Source organism: Carassius auratus, chromosome 44, assembly GCF_003368295.1.
Source record: "Carassius auratus strain Wakin chromosome 44, ASM336829v1, whole genome shotgun sequence".
Classification (NCBI taxonomy): domain Eukaryota; kingdom Metazoa; phylum Chordata; class Actinopteri; order Cypriniformes; family Cyprinidae; genus Carassius; species Carassius auratus.
This window is the reverse complement of record NC_039286.1, coordinates 13,973,745-13,991,157: the sequence shown is the minus strand read 5'-3', so window position 1 is coordinate 13,991,157 and position 17,413 is coordinate 13,973,745. Positions and strand designations below refer to the sequence as shown.

The 17,413-nt window shown below is 36.6% G+C and overlaps 2 protein-coding genes across 6 annotated transcripts; one reads left to right on the top strand and one right to left on the bottom strand.

Moving 5' to 3' along the window:
• The first annotated feature begins 63 nt into the window (after positions 1-63).
• Positions 64-3,483, top strand: psmb8a (proteasome 20S subunit beta 8A). The gene is made up of 6 exons (XM_026232558.1): positions 64-331; positions 723-864; positions 1,010-1,121; positions 2,274-2,403; positions 2,850-3,054; positions 3,344-3,483. Exons 1-6 carry the CDS (start codon positions 191-193, stop codon positions 3,430-3,432), a joined length of 819 nt encoding a protein of 272 aa, XP_026088343.1. The 5' UTR covers positions 64-190; the 3' UTR covers positions 3,433-3,483.
• Positions 3,484-6,709: 3,226 nt separating this feature from the next.
• On the bottom strand, positions 6,710-17,413 carry LOC113062598 (H-2 class I histocompatibility antigen, Q9 alpha chain-like). Of its 5 annotated transcripts, XM_026232551.1 has the most exons (8): positions 17,245-17,413; positions 14,582-14,842; positions 12,934-13,209; positions 8,046-8,318; positions 7,672-7,807; positions 7,567-7,584; positions 7,360-7,397; positions 6,710-7,282 (listed from the first exon to the last, which is right to left on the bottom strand). In XM_026232551.1, exons 1-6 carry the CDS (start codon positions 17,357-17,359, stop codon positions 7,578-7,580), a joined length of 1,068 nt encoding a protein of 355 aa, XP_026088336.1. In that variant the 5' UTR covers positions 17,360-17,413; the 3' UTR covers positions 6,710-7,282; positions 7,360-7,397; positions 7,567-7,577. The 5 variants fall into 5 exon arrangements, with proteins under 5 accessions (XP_026088336.1, XP_026088335.1, XP_026088338.1 ...); XM_026232550.1 differs by having other exon boundaries at positions 6,710-7,397; XM_026232553.1 differs by having other exon boundaries at positions 6,710-7,397; positions 8,049-8,318.

Genomic DNA, 17,413 nt, shown 5'->3' with positions numbered 1-17,413 from the left:
GAAGTTATAGGTTATAGTTTTTAAATATATTTTCTGCTCATAATCGAAAGTTAAGAACTACAAAATCTTTCGGTTTCGAAATCATTGTCTTCCGTATAGAGATCGTGTTTCCTCATGTAAAATACTCACACTTCGGCCATTTCGATTTTTCTGTCTGAATTACTTTAATCCTAGTTTCTTTATATAAAGAATGGCTCTTTTGGATGTAAGTGGTTATAAACACAATTCCGCGTCACAGTTTGGTTTTAAGCACGCGCATCTTCTCGACGGACTGAATCACTATAGGTTTGGGACCAAATGCCAGGAGTTCGCGGTACCTGTCGGAGTTGACGTGAGTAACTTTATTAATATCAATTCTTCAATAAATCTCAGAGACCCATTATTACGGGGTTAAGCGAGAGACAGCATAAAACACACATTTTGTGAAAAAACTGAAGAATGCTTGAGTTGCATCCAAACATGGGTTCATAAACAGTGATCCCTTCATATATAAACCCTTATCTTCAGCAGCTGTAGAGCAGGTGATATTTTATTAAAATTGCATTTTAAAGGTTTTTCATTAGCTTCTATGGCAAGAACATTGAGAATGTGTCTGGGTTAATTTGCTTTTTGAAACATAGGGGGCAGAGTCTCAGCAACAGCATGAACCAACATTTAAGCAAAATCACATTAATAAAAATAATAATTAGCCTGCCTTGTAACATATTCTGTGCTCCCATCAGCCCTCCAAGTTTCTGAAATCATGCAATAGTGAGAATGGCGTTTCCATAGATCTGAATCATGGCACCACAACCCTGGCGTTTAAGTTTCGGCATGGAGTCATTGTGGCCGTCGACTCCAGAGCATCAGCTGGAAAATACATAGGTAAGCAAGCATACAGTTTTAAAGTGGGTAAGCAAGCTGATTATACAAATACAGTATAGTACATAGCGTCATTCATACTGAAATCAGCATTTAGAATAACACACAACATACACCAAACTATGATGTTTCTTCCAATGTGTTGCAGCATCAAAGGAGGCCAATAAAGTGATAGAGATCAACCCTTACCTGTTGGGCACCATGTCCGGCAGCGCTGCAGACTGTCAGTACTGGGAGAGACTGCTGGCTAAAGAGTGCAGGTCTGTCTCAGCATGCTTCAGAGCGTGAAGCATCTGCTCACTGGATGAAGTTACCAGTTTGTGTTCAGCTGTGTCAGGAAATTATTCAGTTTAAAGCCTTAGTTAAAGGTTATTAGAAGATTTAGAGCTCTAAAGAAATGCCCACACTATTGTTGAAAAGTTTAACCAACTTTCTATTGCTCAACACAAAAGAATATTTTAAAGAATGTTTCACTTATTTCAATGTCTATAACATAATATTCCAATGGGATCTGAAACCTTTAAACTCCAAAAAGGAAATTAACGTGATGAACAGATTGAAACTGAGGTCTTTGTTCAACAAAAGCATACACAGATTGCATAAAATGTGCAATATTTTAACTAATACTAAACCTCATTGGTTTCTTGCATGTCACATGGCCTAATGTCATGTTTGAAGATCACGTTCACCATATTTGATGTGAAACCACATACTCTCTGAGTAGGTAGTTCTAAGTACTTTACAACTATTTCTATATGATATGAAGGAGTGTAGTATATGGATATATATACAATATTGGTCATGTTGTCATTATCATTTGACCTATATACAGTTACAGTCACTGTCACTCACAAATCCTCTCTCTTGGCCTCATGGGACAGTGAAGTATCACACACTTCAGAATATCATCAAAAGTAATAGGTCATCTGACAAGATTTTAATAACTGCTTCATGGATACTGTGAATTTGGACATATTACTCATTCACATAGCTTTCTTCGACAACTATGTCATAGGGAAGTATGGCATGTGTGTTGATTTAATTTAAGAGTGTATTCAGGCTTAAATTTCAATCTGTTCATCATAGAAAGTGATTATGTCATAAAAGTTTAGAACAGCATTAATAACTGATGGTAAATTATGACTTTCCTCTTTGGGATGAACCAAAAGAAGTGTTACACTATCTGTCTTCATCCTCTTTCAAAGTAAAAGACTCACATACAAATATTAAAATACATATGTACACACAAATGTACCACAATCACTATGTGATTTTATATGAAGAAATTCAAATGTGCAGGATCTCATTATGTTCTGTTGTTTCTAATGCATGCTTGTTCTTTCACCCTGTTGCTGTTGGAGTCACCGCTATTCTTCGTTAATACATAAAGTATTTGTGTGATTTAAAAACAGACTTTACAAACTACGTAACAAGCAGAGGATCTCGGTGTCTGCAGCCTCCAAACTGCTGTGCAACATGATGCTGGGATACAGAGGCATGGGGCTGTCTATGGGGAGTATGATCTGCGGCTGGGACAAACAGGTGAAGTCTCGATGTTTATACGATTGCTTTTGTGTTTTTTGCTTATTTGCATATTTTGCGAGTGTTCTCGGTCAAGTATATTATACAATGCAACAACAAAATGCATCAACTAATGTGGTGCACTCGGGTAAGACGCTGGTCATGAAACCGTGAGGTCGTGGGTTCGAATCCAGGTGGATAAGACACATGCCTTTGGTGTGAGAGACCCGGGTTCGAATCCACTGTGAGACACCAATGTGTCCCTGAGCAAGACACTTAACCCCTAGTTGCTCCAGAGGCATGCTACCTCTGACAGATACATAGCAATTGTAAGTTGCTTTGGATAAAAGCATCAGCTAAATGAATAAATGTAAAGCTCTTATTATGATCTTATATTAGTCTTGTGGAACAATCATGCAGACGCATCATCTTCAGTTCTGTTCATATTATGTTTTCCCTCACTTCAGGGTCCAGGTCTGTACTATGTGGATGATAATGGCACACGTCTCTCCGGCCGGATGTTCTCCACTGGCTGTGGGAACAGTTATGCGTACGGTGTAATAGACAGCGGTTATCGTGAGGATATGACTGTGGAGGAGGCGTACGAGTTGGGTCGGCGTGGTATTGCTCATGCCACACACAGAGACGCTTACTCCGGTGGTGTGGTCAACCGTAAGTACAGAAATGTCTTACAAACTAGCTAGCAATGAATCTGAATCTTAACATTACATTAAAAATATAAGAATATTGACCTAGAGTAATGTGCTATTATGCTTCAACCAGAATCTGTAAGAAGTGTGAATTGGTCCTCAACAATAAAATAAAACAACCCTGACACAAGAAATAACCTTTAGCTTTGTATTTCTGTCTTACATAGCTTTTTTAATGTACACTATTGTTGCATAGTTTCTGGGTGTCTTATTTAAGAGCTGAAGTCTTGACGTGTGTTTTCTCCTCTCAGTGTACCACATGCAAGAGGACGGCTGGATCAAGGTGTGTAAGGAGGACGTGTCAGAGTTAATTCACAAATACAAGAAGGGGATGTTCTGATCTGATCTCTCATTTATCTGACAGTGAAAATTAAACTGTTATCAAACCAAAGACGCGTTTGGTGCATTCTTTATTATATATTTGAACTGTGTTTTCTGTGCTTATTCTACCCATTTCTGTATGTGGTTCCAAATGGGTTATTTTCTGGGAACTAGTTTGAAAATATTGTTGCTGAACCTTCATGAAATCCATGGGAAGTGCATCCTCCACAATATTCAGATTAATGGTGATCAAATATGGGATGCACTACTTTTTTTTTTTTACTTTATAGGCCGTGAAATAATATTTTTATATTTTTAGGGAACCTTTTATGTCGCTTTTTACAAGATGTAATATAAGTCTTAGGTGTTCCCAGAATTTGTTAGTGAAGTTTAAGCTCAAAATACCCCACAGATCATTTATTATACCATTGTTAAATGCCTATTTAAGTGTAAACAGCCAGAGAAGTGTGCGCACAGAAAACAGCTGTCACTCAGCATATCAATACTAAACTAAGTTCTCTTTCATGTCTTTTTGCACTCAAACTGTCAAATATAAACAAGGTTATACCAAAAACACACATCATTTACATAAACAGTCGGTTATGTCTATGAACGTAAACAGCTGGGAAAGGAATCAAATGTTTATTTCAGATCTGTGTATTACCTACCGCTGTCGCTGTGAGAGGTTTTCAATTGCTAACAAGCATTGTTCAATACTGAAGCCACATTTTCAAAACTGTTCAGCGGTGTCCATGCTAAACAAACAGAATAATTTTTCATTGCATTCAACAACCACATTTCTCAAAATCCACAAACACTATTGTCATTTATACTCCACAACCTGCAAAACATTAAATATTTTCAGCACATTTTTCAGTTGCTAACATACTGCTTTCAAAACTGATAAAAACACATTCAAATCAGAACAATGGCAAACTCTATCCATTTCTGCAGGATTTATATTGAAATATAAAATCTCAGCAGAATATTTACTGTGAAATTAAATGAAAATTATTCCAAACACAACTAACTGCAATTTCAGCTGAAAGCCAAGTCAGATGTCCTATTTGAAGTAGTTTTTGGTGATCTTTTTTGATAAACAAATAGGATGGATGCCTTCAGGATTATTATTGCTTCAGGAAATGATTCATGTTTTTATTTTATTTTATTTTTCACATGTATATTTTGATGTGTTTTAGTTTTTTGTTTCTGGTATGTAAAGAAATAGGGTCAGTAATACAGTAAGTAAAATTAAAATATGTTATTCTTTATAATGGAATACTTGTGTGACGAAATCATTAAAAAACATAAAAGTTAATAGTTTATGTAATGCTCCTTGTAGTTAAGTGTTTTTTCGATCGATGTGTTAAAGGAGTGGAATCGTGGTTTCCTCACGGCCTTCATAAAATATATGAATTATCCTTTTGCATGATTATTGAACAAGTTATTAATTAGTATTTAATGTCATAGATTGTTAGTTGATTGAATAAAATAATTATAAATGCTGTGTAAGTATTGTACGTTAATTAATAGAGTTAACTAATGTTAACAAGATATAACACAATTAAGGTATACACATATGGGTAACACTTTAGAATAATGGTCCATTAGTGAACGTTATTTAATTCATTAATTAACATCAACAAACAATGAACAATACATTTATTACTGTATTTATTAATCTTTGTTAATGTTAGTTAATGAAAATACAGTTATTCAGTGTTAGTTCATGCTAATTCACAGTGCATTAACTAATGTTATCAAGCACAACTTTTGATTTGAATAATGCATTAGTAAATGTTGAAATTAACATCAACTAATAATGCTGTAGAAGGATTGTTCTGGCTTAGATCATGTTAACTAAAGTAGTTAACCAACATTAACTAATGGACCATTATTCTAAAGTGTTACCTACATATGTCAGATAATTTCATTATCTTGGTATTTGATAGTTCAAAATAGAGACCAGACTGCTGTAGTTAAAGGCATTTTTAGATATTAACAGTCTGAATGTGAATGTGACAGTGGATAAGGTCCTTAAAAGAGACTCAGATGTGTGATTCAGGTCCATACACACAAAACTACACCATTACATTTATGGGAGCTCTGTAACCTTGGAGCGACATGAATATTATTATCCGGTCCTGCAGATTTGCCTTATACAACATTAGGAAGATTAGACCCTTCCTGTCAGAGCAAGCCACACAACATCTTGTCCAAGCTCTTGTTCTCTCCATACTAGACTATTGTAATGCTCTCCTGGCTCTTCCTGCATGTACTGTCAAGCCTCTGCAAATGATCCAGAATGCAGCAGCGAGGGTTGTCTTCAATGAGCCAAAAAAAGCTCACGATACTCCTCTACTCATCACGTTACACTGGCTACCAGTAGCCGCTCGCATTAAATTCATGGTACTGATGCTTGCCTACAAGACGACCACTGGAACGGCACCAATTTACCTAAACTCACTGGTTAAATCTCATGTGCCCTCCAGAAGTGTGTGCTCTGCAAGTGAACGACCCCTTGTGGTGCCATCCCAAAGAAGTTCAAAATCACTCTCACTGACCTTTTCCTGGACTGTGTCCAGCTGGTGGAATGACCTCCCAATCTCAATTCGAACAGCTGAGTCTTTACTCATTTTCAAGAAACTAAAGACTCATCTTTTTCGACAGCACTTAATCAACTAATACTAGCACTTTTCCTTTTCTCGTTTTTTCATAAACAAAAAAACTTTGCTATGCGTTCTTCACTAGACTAACTGAGACTTGTCATGGCACTTGTATACTGTTGTTGTTCTCTTGTTGACCTGACTGCTTCTGTTGTTCTCATTTGTAAGTGGCTTTGGATAAAAGCGTCTGCTAAATGATTCAATGTTATTAATGTCCTTTTTTAAAGTTAAAGCCTTAAATCAAGTATTATTAAAAATATTACTCTTTTCTACATTGTTTCACTTAAAAATTAAATGAAGGCCTTTAGTTACTAGGTAGGACTGAGTGTAACAGGCTGTGAATCAAATAATTTGCTGTATTTGATCATTTGATGTATTTTGATGGAAACTTCCCATTAGTGTGACCAGGAATGTTTGGGGGATTTATCAATGAATTAGTGGTTTTTATAAAAGTAATAAGAATTTGGCGATGGCAAGTCACTGAATACAGCTAAATAAATGTATATAAATTACTATATTAATTGACTTATTAATCTACAACAGCAAACAGCTACATGTTTGTGTGTGTGTGTGTATATGTGTGTGTGTGAAAAAAATATACAAACAAAAAAGCCACCAAAGAGAAATACATTACAATTAACAATTTATTTACAATTTATATACATTTTACAATTAAGTTCTGAGATCAACATGTCATCCCAAAATGAACAAATTCATCCAGTTAAAAAAAAACTAAAGATGAACATAAAGTGTGATGAAACGAGTGGTGGGAATAGAGTAATTTTTTTTAATCTAGATTAATATCGATGTAATCTTGGAATTAATCTAGTTTAAAATGGCTCATTTGAATTCTGCCGAAAGCATTCAGAATATTTGTGCTACCCAAATAAAATAATGATTAAAAGTAACGTTAAGTCTTTGAGAACGGGTTTCTCAAGACAGACGGTGCATTAGACCAGGGGCTCATCTCCTGTTTCCAAAATGCATCACAAAGTGCTTGATAAAGCTGTAAACGAAGGTGCAAACAACCTGCTTCACACATACTCTGTCTGCAGTGCGTAAGCTTTTTGTGTTATTTTATACACCCATGTTAATGGATTCCAGCGTTCACGCGGTTGCGGTCCATCAGTGCGTTCCAGGAGCGTTGCGTCTGTAGAAGTGCAGCGATCGTTGACGTACCGAATAGCGGACTGCAAACGCGTCCTGTGTGAAAGCACAATGAGTATGAGTCTGTGCTGCTTCTGCACCACATAAGAAACGCACACAGACTGCATACATACTGCAGATGGATTTGAGCCATTTGAACCGTCATCAGATGCTAGAAAAGAAAACACAAATTACAATATCATGCAACTATGCAAATATTTTAACTTACACGTTGATTTTACTGTACATTTCCAAAAATGTAGGAATATAAACATATCACTATCAACCATATCATGATAAATAAATGAATAAATATCAGATGGAGAATATTAAAGACTTACCATTGAAAGGTTTAAAGCCTGAAAAACAGAAATACACAAATATGAATTATTAGCAAACAAATGTGTAAAACAAACAGTATGGTCAATAGTTTGAGTTTCTCTCACCTTTCATTTTCTGATGAGTTTCTCTCACAATTATTTTTCAGATTTTTCTGATAGACCTTATATCCAGCAACAGCAGTGACAATCAACAGGAAGACACCAACAACAGCAGCAAGAATGAAGCCGATGGGGACAGAAGCTGAAGAATCAGATCAGGTGAAAACATCTGATTATTAAAGACTCTGATAATCTTAAAAACTGGTACAGGTTTCAGATTTCAGCAGATACAAAAACACCATTTATTACTGTGATATCTGCAGTACATTAGTGCAGTCTAATCAGAGACTGGCAATAGCAAATTATTTCCATCAACATTTTTAAGGTCCAAGATCTACTCAAGACAATCACTCTTACAATAGTGAATCTGTAAATCTTACCACCTTTCAAAATGCTTCTGAAGGTTTCACCCTGATGCTCCACCACACAGCTGAACTGGTTCTTCTTCAGCTCCTCAGGTGAAACTTTGATGGTACTCGTCCTCTGAAAGGTCCCGTCCTCATTGGGAAGAAGTTCAGCAAGATACACATCCTCATGATGCTCTTGTCCATTTTTCTGCCAGGAGATTGTTACTCCACTGGGGTAAAAACCTGTAGCATGACATTTGACTGAAGTCGAGGAAGACTTCTGCAGCAGAGACACCTGAGGAGCGACTGAGATAGAGAGATAGAGAGAGATTAAGATAAACAAACAAATAACTGTAAAACTTAAAGAGAAAATCAGCCATAGGCTGCAACATTCAAATAAAACAAACAAATGCATAAGGATGGTATATTTTAAGGAGATCTAACCAATCTGAGTCCACTTTATGGGTGATGTTGGAAAAGGACGATTGGTGGCAAGCTAGAAACTTCCTGACCTCTCCTGTCAGCAAGCGGAGTGAAGAGAATGAATGCATGTTCCTGAGTTCCTGATATTAATCCAGCCCCAAACAGCATCCATATGAAGAAGTAGCTGGAGCCATGAGTACTCCGGACTCTTGTGTTGACCGACAACCTGATAGACAGTGGTCCACCACACTGCACTATGAAAGTGATGGAGAGGAGGAGCATTTACTACAAGAGCATGAGTCTGCATTCATATCTGTTAGACACAGGTTGGAGGTTCAAGATCTGAAAAGGAAGAATTTGCAACTAGGAGCTCAGATGGTCCTTAAAGAGGAAATTCGGCAGTTAAGGACCTTTTACAAAAATATGCAGAATTTAAGGCTGCAGCAGCAGTCAGCCTTACCAGCACCTTAACCACAGCAAATCAGTACAATTCCAGTGCCATTCCCTAGAACCATTTATAACCAACGTGAGGTAACAGCACCAAGTCCAGTGCCCTACATTACACAACCTACATCACGCAGACCCCAAGCACCACCTAGGGAGAGTTCATTTAAGCCAGGTGCAGACACATATGCCTCATATGCCTACAAGTCCAAACCACAGCCTTCTGATGCCCATAATCTGCCATAGTCTTCTCCCACAGGGCGGCCCCAGAGCACTGTATGTCCAGAGACTTCTTACAGGGGCCCACAACCGAAAATTCCATATTTCACCTGTTCCATATTTCACCTGTCAGGTTCGTTCCTCTTAAATTGGCCCTTGGCAATCTGCTTCCTGATGATGCAACTGAGCTATACAAGTATCAGGTCCTTTGAGATCATCTGAAGTTTGAAGAGGCCCACCTAATTACAGACTCATTCCTCAATTCCTCTTGGCCATACACAGACACTATGACTACACTTACTGACAGATTTGGAAGAGCTCACCAGTTAGCCCTAATTAAAATAGCAGCGGTCAGGTATGGCCCTGATGTTCAGCCTAGAGATTTGGCCAGTTTTGATAGGTTTGCCCTTCAAATCCCTTCAAGAAAAAGTGTATGGCTGTGTCATATCTCAGAACTGAAGATGAACAGGGCAAAATTCAGCTTGCATTCCTGAGCGCCAGATCTAAAGTTCCCCCAAATGCAAACAAACTGTTCCAAGACTTGAGCTATGAGCAGCTCTTATTGGTGCCCAACTATCAAAGCTGCTAGAAAACAAACTCACAATTGAAATCAGCCGAGTGATCTTGTGGTTTGATTCAACCACAGTTCCTTCATGGATAAAATCTGAGTCCTTCACCTTGAAAGTCTTTGTAGGGACTAGGATAGCAGAAATTCAAGACCTAACTGAGCAACATGAATGGCGACACATAGACTCTCATAGAAACCCTGCAGATGATTTCACAAGGGGGTGCAGCCTAATAGAGCTTACAACACCAAACAGATGGAGTCAAGGCCCACCATTCTTACTAAAAGCTAAATCTGAGTGGCTATGCCAACCTTTAAAACCCCTGGGGATGAAGTGGAAAAAAGGAAAAGTGTATTATGTGGTGTCTCAAGAATTTCAAATCCCTTAGAACCCAGTGAGTACAGTTCCTGGAAAGACCTAGTTGAAGCCACAGTCCAGCAAAGTCAAAGTGACTCAAACAAATCCAGCTCACCTACAGCTGAAGATTATGTGATGGCAGAACATCTCATCTTCCAAAATAACCAACGAACCAGCTTCCCTGAAGAATATGAACAACTTACAGCTGGTAAGCCTGTATCTACTACAAGCCGCTTACTCACTTTAGCTCCAGAGTTTGATGAATCCAGTCAGCTTATACGGGTCGGGGGACGTCTACGTAAGGCTGAAGGTCTAGAACTCCAGACAATTCACCCAATAGTTCTGAATCCTCACCATACGGCAAGCAAACTACTCATACAGGACTATGACAGTAAGTTGTGTCACCCAGGAACAGAATGGGTATTTGCTGAAATGAGGAGAAATGTGTGGATACTAAGAGGTCGTGAGGCAGTTCGAAAATCCCAACACAACTGCATAGAATATCGGAAGTGGCATGCAGAGACTAAAAACCTTGCAGTTGGACCTGTCGTAATCTTGGTTTATCCTCAACTACCATGGGCCCTCTGGTAAATTGGGAGAGTGGTCAGTACATTCCATGGAGCAGATGGACAAGTAAGGCCTGTAGAGGTCCAAGTTAAGGGGTGACTTTATACATGGCCTGTTACCTGTTTTATTAACCTACCAGGGATTGCTGATGAGAATGACACCAACATCAAACCTTAAAGGCTCTTAATTTAGATTGAGAAAAAAATATGCCCTGCATATTTGGGAACGGCAGTGTTAAGGAGATCTAACCAATCAGAGTCCACTTTATGGATGACTTTAGAAAAGGACGATAGGTGGCGAGCTAGAAAAGAAGACAATGCTATATAAAGTCATAGTTTTTGCTATTTTTGTACCAAAATGTATTTTCGATGCTTCAACAAATTCTAACTGACCCTCTGATGTCACATGGACTACTTTGATGATGTTTTTCTTACCTTTCTGGACATGGACAGTATACCGTACACACAGCTTCAATGGAGGGACTGAGAGCTCTCGGACTAAATCTAAAATATCTTAAACTGTGTTCCGAAGATGAAAGGAGGTCTTACATGTTTGGAACAGCATAAGGGTGAGTTATTAATGTCATAATTTTTATATTTGGGTAAACTAACCCTTTAATGTTTATTGCATATTTCAGTTTAAGGGGGGGGGGGGGGTGAAATGCTATTTCATGCATACTAATGCAGAGTTTTTTTACACTGTTAAAGAGTTGGATTCCCATACTAAACATGGACAAAGTTTCAAAAATTAAGTTGTATGTTTGAAGGAGTATTTCTGTTCCAAAAATACTCCTTCCGGTTTGTCACAAGTTTCGGAAAGTTTTTTTCGAGTATGGCTCAGTGTGACGTTAGATGGAGCGGAATTTCGTTATATGGGTCCTAAGGCACTTCTGCCGGAAGAGTGCATGCTCCCGTATAGCAGAGCACTGAGAGCACAACAGACGTTCACTGATCAGAGCGAGAGCGTCGCGAAATGTCACAAAAGAAGTGTGTTTTTGGTTGCCAGGGCAAGACAACCCTGCACAGATTACCAAAAGAGAAACAGCATTAAGGGACCAGTGGATGGAGTTTATTTTTACAGAGCATCAACGGAGTTGTGCAAGTGTTTTTGTTTGTTCCCTGCATTTCGAAGATGCTTGTTTTACAAACAAGGCCCATTTTGACGCCGGATTTGCACATCATTTATTTCTTAAGGATAATGCAGTCCCAACGAAAAAGGGTCACGATCGTGTGTTGGAACCGCAGGCGGTGAGTAAAACTGCTTCAAATATCTCTGTGTTGTTAACTTAGCTATCGGCGTGTAAGCACATCAAGCAAACAACATGCGATGTTGTCATCAAACTGCACTTTCCACATGTAAAAAAAAAGGCGACAAAGTGGAACTTAGTCATTTTCCAAAACCACTAAGCAAATATATACAGTTTCAGTACATACCACATAGAGACGTTGTTGCTGAGGTTGCTTTTGTTAAATTTCAGCCTCTGGATCTGATTCTGGATCTCGCTCGTGATTCTTTAGCTCTGCCCACACGTCACGCCTCCAGCCGCTTTTTGGAGTTATGAAGGATGCAGTACTACTCTATATGTACTCAAGATTAACAGGACATTGAGTGAAAACGAGCATTTCACCCCCCCTTTAATGAGTCTCACCATGATGGTTTTAGTGCCTGTGTGAATGACACTGTGCACCTTCTATGTATCTTATTATTTAAAAGCTGCTTGTGATGGGCTTTGTTTCATCAAGTGACTTTCTCATCACCACCTGCTTTGGGTGGTTACCAGTGTATTACAAAGGTACAAAACAGATTTCAGTATTACAGTAAGTTGGTATATTAATATTATTATGTCAGTTTAATTACGGTATTTATCTGTAAATTTAACCTAAAACGGTATTACTGTTTTTTTTTACGCATAATTCTGGCAACCACAGCTGCCGTTTTTTTACCATATATTTTACGGATAATTTTTTACAGTGTAGCTCCAGTGACATTTTTGCAGTTATTTCTCCATTTCTGAAACACTGTGCATGAGCCAAACTTTTCTCCTGGCCTCATGTTTGTGTGAAAATCAGTTTGTCTAGTGTTACAAAAAAATCCCTCACAAATACCAGATATTCATGTTAATATACAACAAAAAAATGACAACGTAATGTATACTTATATCTTAAATGTCAAAATGTAATTCAAACACCCTCTTGATGTCCTGCATGCATTTTTATCATGTTTTATTTTTGAAGCAAGTGAATGCAGACAGAGTATAAAGACAAAGAGAGTAAAGGAGATAAGATAAATGCTATAACGATGAGTGCTCGATATGAAGTGATTATATAAGCTACTGATATTTCTACCTTTTCTCTCCAGAGTTTCCTTCCCATATCTCACATACTTCTGCAGCCACTCAATACATGTGTTCTCCAGATATGCTTTCTGTTGTTCTATTATAGCTCTGTTAACCTCCCATTTATGTTTGGTAAGGACAGCTTGAGGACTAGCAGCAGTCCAGGTGAGGGTGCTCTTATCCAGACTGAGGAAGTCCTCTCCATCATAACCATACTGCCAGTATCCTAGTTTGGTGCCATCATCATCCAGCTCACAGCCACACATCTGCTGCCATGTGTGAACTCCTGAGGAGAGAGAAGCAACATGATAAATCACTCACCAATCTTCATTCTTCTAATATAACCTTAAGACCTGATGATTGAGCAAAATAAATCCCAATCTTCTTTTTCTACACCAAACCAAACATCCACAGAAAGATGAGAGTAATTATGATTAGCTTAGGTACTGGTTTGTACTAAAATATACCAGCATTCAGAAAAAGTGAATAGATGAACATGATTACATATAATGTGCATGTATTAGGGCATGTGATTTCTTTGATCAATTTTGTGATTTCAAAATGCATTCAGTATGAATTTGAAACATATTTCCAAAAGAAAACTGATTCAAGCTTTATCAAAAAGTTGTAACATGTCTCTAGAACAGACATAAGTCAAAATAATGACTAAGTAAAGGTGTGACAAAATGTCTAGACATGACCAAAAAAAAAAAAAAAAAAAAACAGAAAAACCCTGTGTCCAGGGATTTTCTTTCTTTTTTTTCCCCTTTTTGCCATGTATTGGTCAAAGAGCTCATTGTAGTGATGCCTCAGATGTTGAAATATATTTGTTGTTCCAGGTTCACACGTACTCCGTCTGCAGTGTGTATACAGTATGTGTATGAGGTACAGAAGCAGCAGTGAGAGCATATTAATTTATCGTGAAACCACATTAAATTAATACAAGAGCACGAATCTCTCTGCTCGCACACACACGCGTTCTCAGATACACGCTGCTCTCACCTGGAAAGAGTGCGTGCACACTCTGATCAGTTAACATGAGCTCAAAAAAATATGCATCACAGACAATGTGTGGACACGGAGCTAGGTAGACATATGCCCGGTCTCAACATGAGCTGTTTCTGTGTTTCTGTTTATTTCAGGTTTGTGCAACACAAATCAGTGTAGTTACTCACTGACTGGCTGTTAAAAGACACACATTAAAAGAACATCCTCTTCGGTAGAAACTGCGCTGAAAATGTGTGTGACAGTACGTGTGTTTTGGTTTCTGTGTGTGTTCTGCTGTTTTCCCACCTTTTTGCCAAAACTGAAACATACAATGTTTGAGTCATAAATATGACTAAATTGTAAAAGTGTCCCAGTGTGAAATATTACAGATATCACTATACAATAAAAAAGACAAACGTGAACATTTCTGTCCTTAGTAGATCTTAGTATTTATTATGCAAACACATCTTTAATACTGATCAAATAAAATAAAAATCAAAGATATTGTAAATGGTATGTAAATAGTAGCTGAATATATCATTAGTATGCAAAATAGTCAAAATTAGGACCCAACATACCCCCCCCCCCATTCCCACTGTGGGAGATATTTCACTGTCAAGTAAAACTAATGGCTTTGTCTCTGTGTGTTGCTGGGTGTGTTACTAACGTACCTGCTGACTGGTTGAACAGTTTCTTTAGGTTCTGGATGTTGATTTTAAAGGCTGGATATGTGCCAGTGAAAATCTTAGTCTCTCCGTTCCAGTAGTCTTCTCCCTCATTCTGTCTGATCCACTCTGTCTTTGGCACAGCTTTCTTTGTGTTGCTGTCAAAGTACATAAACTGCTCATCATCGACCAGAGCAACTGCAGTGAACTCTGGGAAGTCACTGATTCCAGAAACACCAGTGTAGAAGTACCTCATAGAGTGTGTTCCTGTGGACAGAGACACAAACACAGAGAATATCAGTCATCGTCACGTAAAACCTGTTCATCAACACTGAGTTACATCAACACTGAAATTCACAATTAGGATACATTAAAATAATTAATGCCATTGCAGGTGAAAACAGTTACCTATATTGCAATATTTAAATTGACTAACAAAAGAATAAAAATCAAACCCGATATAGTCTATACAAAAGAACTGTAGCTTTACTTATTAATTATCTGTGTAAATATATTCATATTGCAGTTCTTACTAACTTGCCTAATTTTACATTTGAGACCGGTAACACTTTACAATAGGTAACACTTCTTAACTTTTAACTATGACATTTCTTTCAATAAATTCTTAATTTGCTGCTTATTAAAAGTTAGTAAGCTAATTGTTAGGTTTAGGTATTGGGTAAGATTTGGGAAGTAGAATAAGGTCAAGTATAATAAGACATTAATATGTTCTTAACTAGCACTAATGCATGGCTAATATTCTAGTTATATGCATGCAAATAACCAACTAATAGGTGTTACCTATTCTCAAGTGTTACCAGTTTTCCTTATTTGGTCATGTTCCTTTTCTTGTTTAGTTAATTGATTACTATCCATCTGTTTCTGTTCTTCTGATTACTTCCCTTGTGTTTATAAATACGGTCTGTTTAGTTCATGGTTGTCGGTCCTTAAAGTAACGTAAAGTAACGTTATGTATGTGTTTGTTCTCCGTCGTTGTTTTGATTAAAAGCTGACTTCTTTAGAAATTTTGTGTGGTACCCTCTCCTTGAAGACACTTAAAGATTTTTTCCAAAGCCATTTTGAGATGCCAGTGTATGTACGTCTCATAACTATACAAAGACTTGATTTAAAAAACAGTATCATAGCTACTAAACTATTTCTTGTTACGATTTTTTATCTGTATTTAACCTTGGAATGATCTCAAAGTAAGTCTGATTGGTAACACTTTACAATACGGTTCCATTATTTAATTTATTAACTAACATGAACGAGCAATGAACTACATTTATTACACCATTTCTTAATATTTCTTAATGATAGTTAATGAGAATACAGGTGTTCATTGTTAATAAATTGTTAATTGCATTAACTAATATTAACAAGCACAAATGTTGATTTTAATTATGCATTAGTAAATGCTGAAATTAACATCAAGTAATATTAATAAATGCTGAAGAATTCTTGTTCATTATTAGTTCATGTTAACTAATGAACCTTATTGTAAAGTGTTACAGTCTGACTTTGTGGTGGCTGTGCTTTAAAATGAAATTATTATAATCTTAATTCAAGTAATGAATGCTTATTTAGGGAAAGTCTGACAGTAATCAGTGTTTAATATACCGTAAGCTTAACTCTGCCTGATACACATGTTTGAAAACGATTAATAGTTGAAAACATAAGAAATTTAGAAAAGTAATCAAAAAGCAGTCAAATACAGGCCTTAATAGTTACATTACTTTAATCAAGTAATTGAAATAGTTACCCTACTTATTATATTTTATATAGGGTAACTTGTAATCTGGAACCTATTATATTTCCAAAGTAACCTTCCCAACACTGCTTATGATGAATCTCTTGATGTATTAAAGCATCTGCTAAAGCAATAAATGTCAATGTAAATGTTTGTGCCACCTAGTGGCCAAAACACTGCTTTTAAAATTCACTTTAACACTACGAGAAACAGTTTGTTTCTTTCCAATTGTTCTCTGGGTCTTTAATTTCCATTTAGATTTTTATTCTGTTGTAATGGGCCTTTTCCCAACACATGGTAAGACAGTCAGAAAGCTATAAGTTTTATTCCTAATTGATTCAAGTGTAGCAGTTGTATTATTTGTTAGCTATAGTAGCTATAGGCTATTTATGTATGTATTTTTTTTTATTTGTATAGGAATACACTCCAGTTGCTATTCTCTAGTTTCTCAGCATAAATTTTGTATTGAATATTAATGAATATTGTTATTATAATGATGAGTAGAAGTATAGTTAATTCAGTTTTGGAGAACAGTTTTGTTAGCAAAGAATAATGTAATCAAAATATAACGTCTTAGACACATATGAATTGGATACGTTTAAAGTATGATCTTTAGAATATTAAAAGATTTATTTATATATATATATATATATATATATATATATATATATATATATATATATATAAACATTTATATATATATATATATATATATATATATAAAAACATTTATATATATATATATATATATAAAACATCGTCTCTGAAAAAGTGTCAGTAACACGAATCTTTGAATTTAAGTGGGCTGTTCATGTAACGGTTTGTTTCAGCGTAAGAGAATAACTCTTAAAAACAATCCCTACAACAAATAGTTAAACTATAGCTGGTAAATGAAACTAATCTACAGTAAGTTACTCACTAGCACAGGCCAGATGAGCTCCAAGGAGAAAAAGTAGCCTACAACATGCCGCATTATTTATTTTGCCTGAGAAATAATTCCATTCAGAAAACGTTGTAGAATATTTAATTAACATAACTGTCACAGACAGATCGGTTGTCGCCTGTGAGCTGCTAATGTAAAGTGAAAT

What these genes read in the sequence shown, in the direction of transcription:
- LOC113062598 (XM_026232550.1), bottom strand. Translation starts at nt 17,359, where the DNA reads ATGTTAATTAAATATTCTACAACGTTTTCTGAATGGAATTATTTCTCA. An exon ending in AGCTCATCTGGCCTGTGCTA is followed by an intron (nt 14,843 to 17,244) that starts GTGAGTAACTTA and finishes CTCTGTCCACAG; the next exon opens with GAACACACTCTATGAGGTAC. An exon ending in GGAAACTCTGGAGAGAAAAG is followed by an intron (nt 8,319 to 12,933) that starts GTAGAAATATCA and finishes TCTCTATCTCAG; the next exon opens with TCGCTCCTCAGGTGTCTCTG.
- psmb8a (XM_026232558.1), top strand. Translation starts at nt 191, where the DNA reads ATGGCTCTTTTGGATGTAAGTGGTTATAAACACAATTCCGCGTCACAG. An exon ending in CTGCTGGCTAAAGAGTGCAG is followed by an intron (nt 1,122 to 2,273) that starts GTCTGTCTCAGC and finishes ATTTAAAAACAG; the next exon opens with ACTTTACAAACTACGTAACA. An exon ending in TCTGCGGCTGGGACAAACAG is followed by an intron (nt 2,404 to 2,849) that starts GTGAAGTCTCGA and finishes CCCTCACTTCAG; the next exon opens with GGTCCAGGTCTGTACTATGT.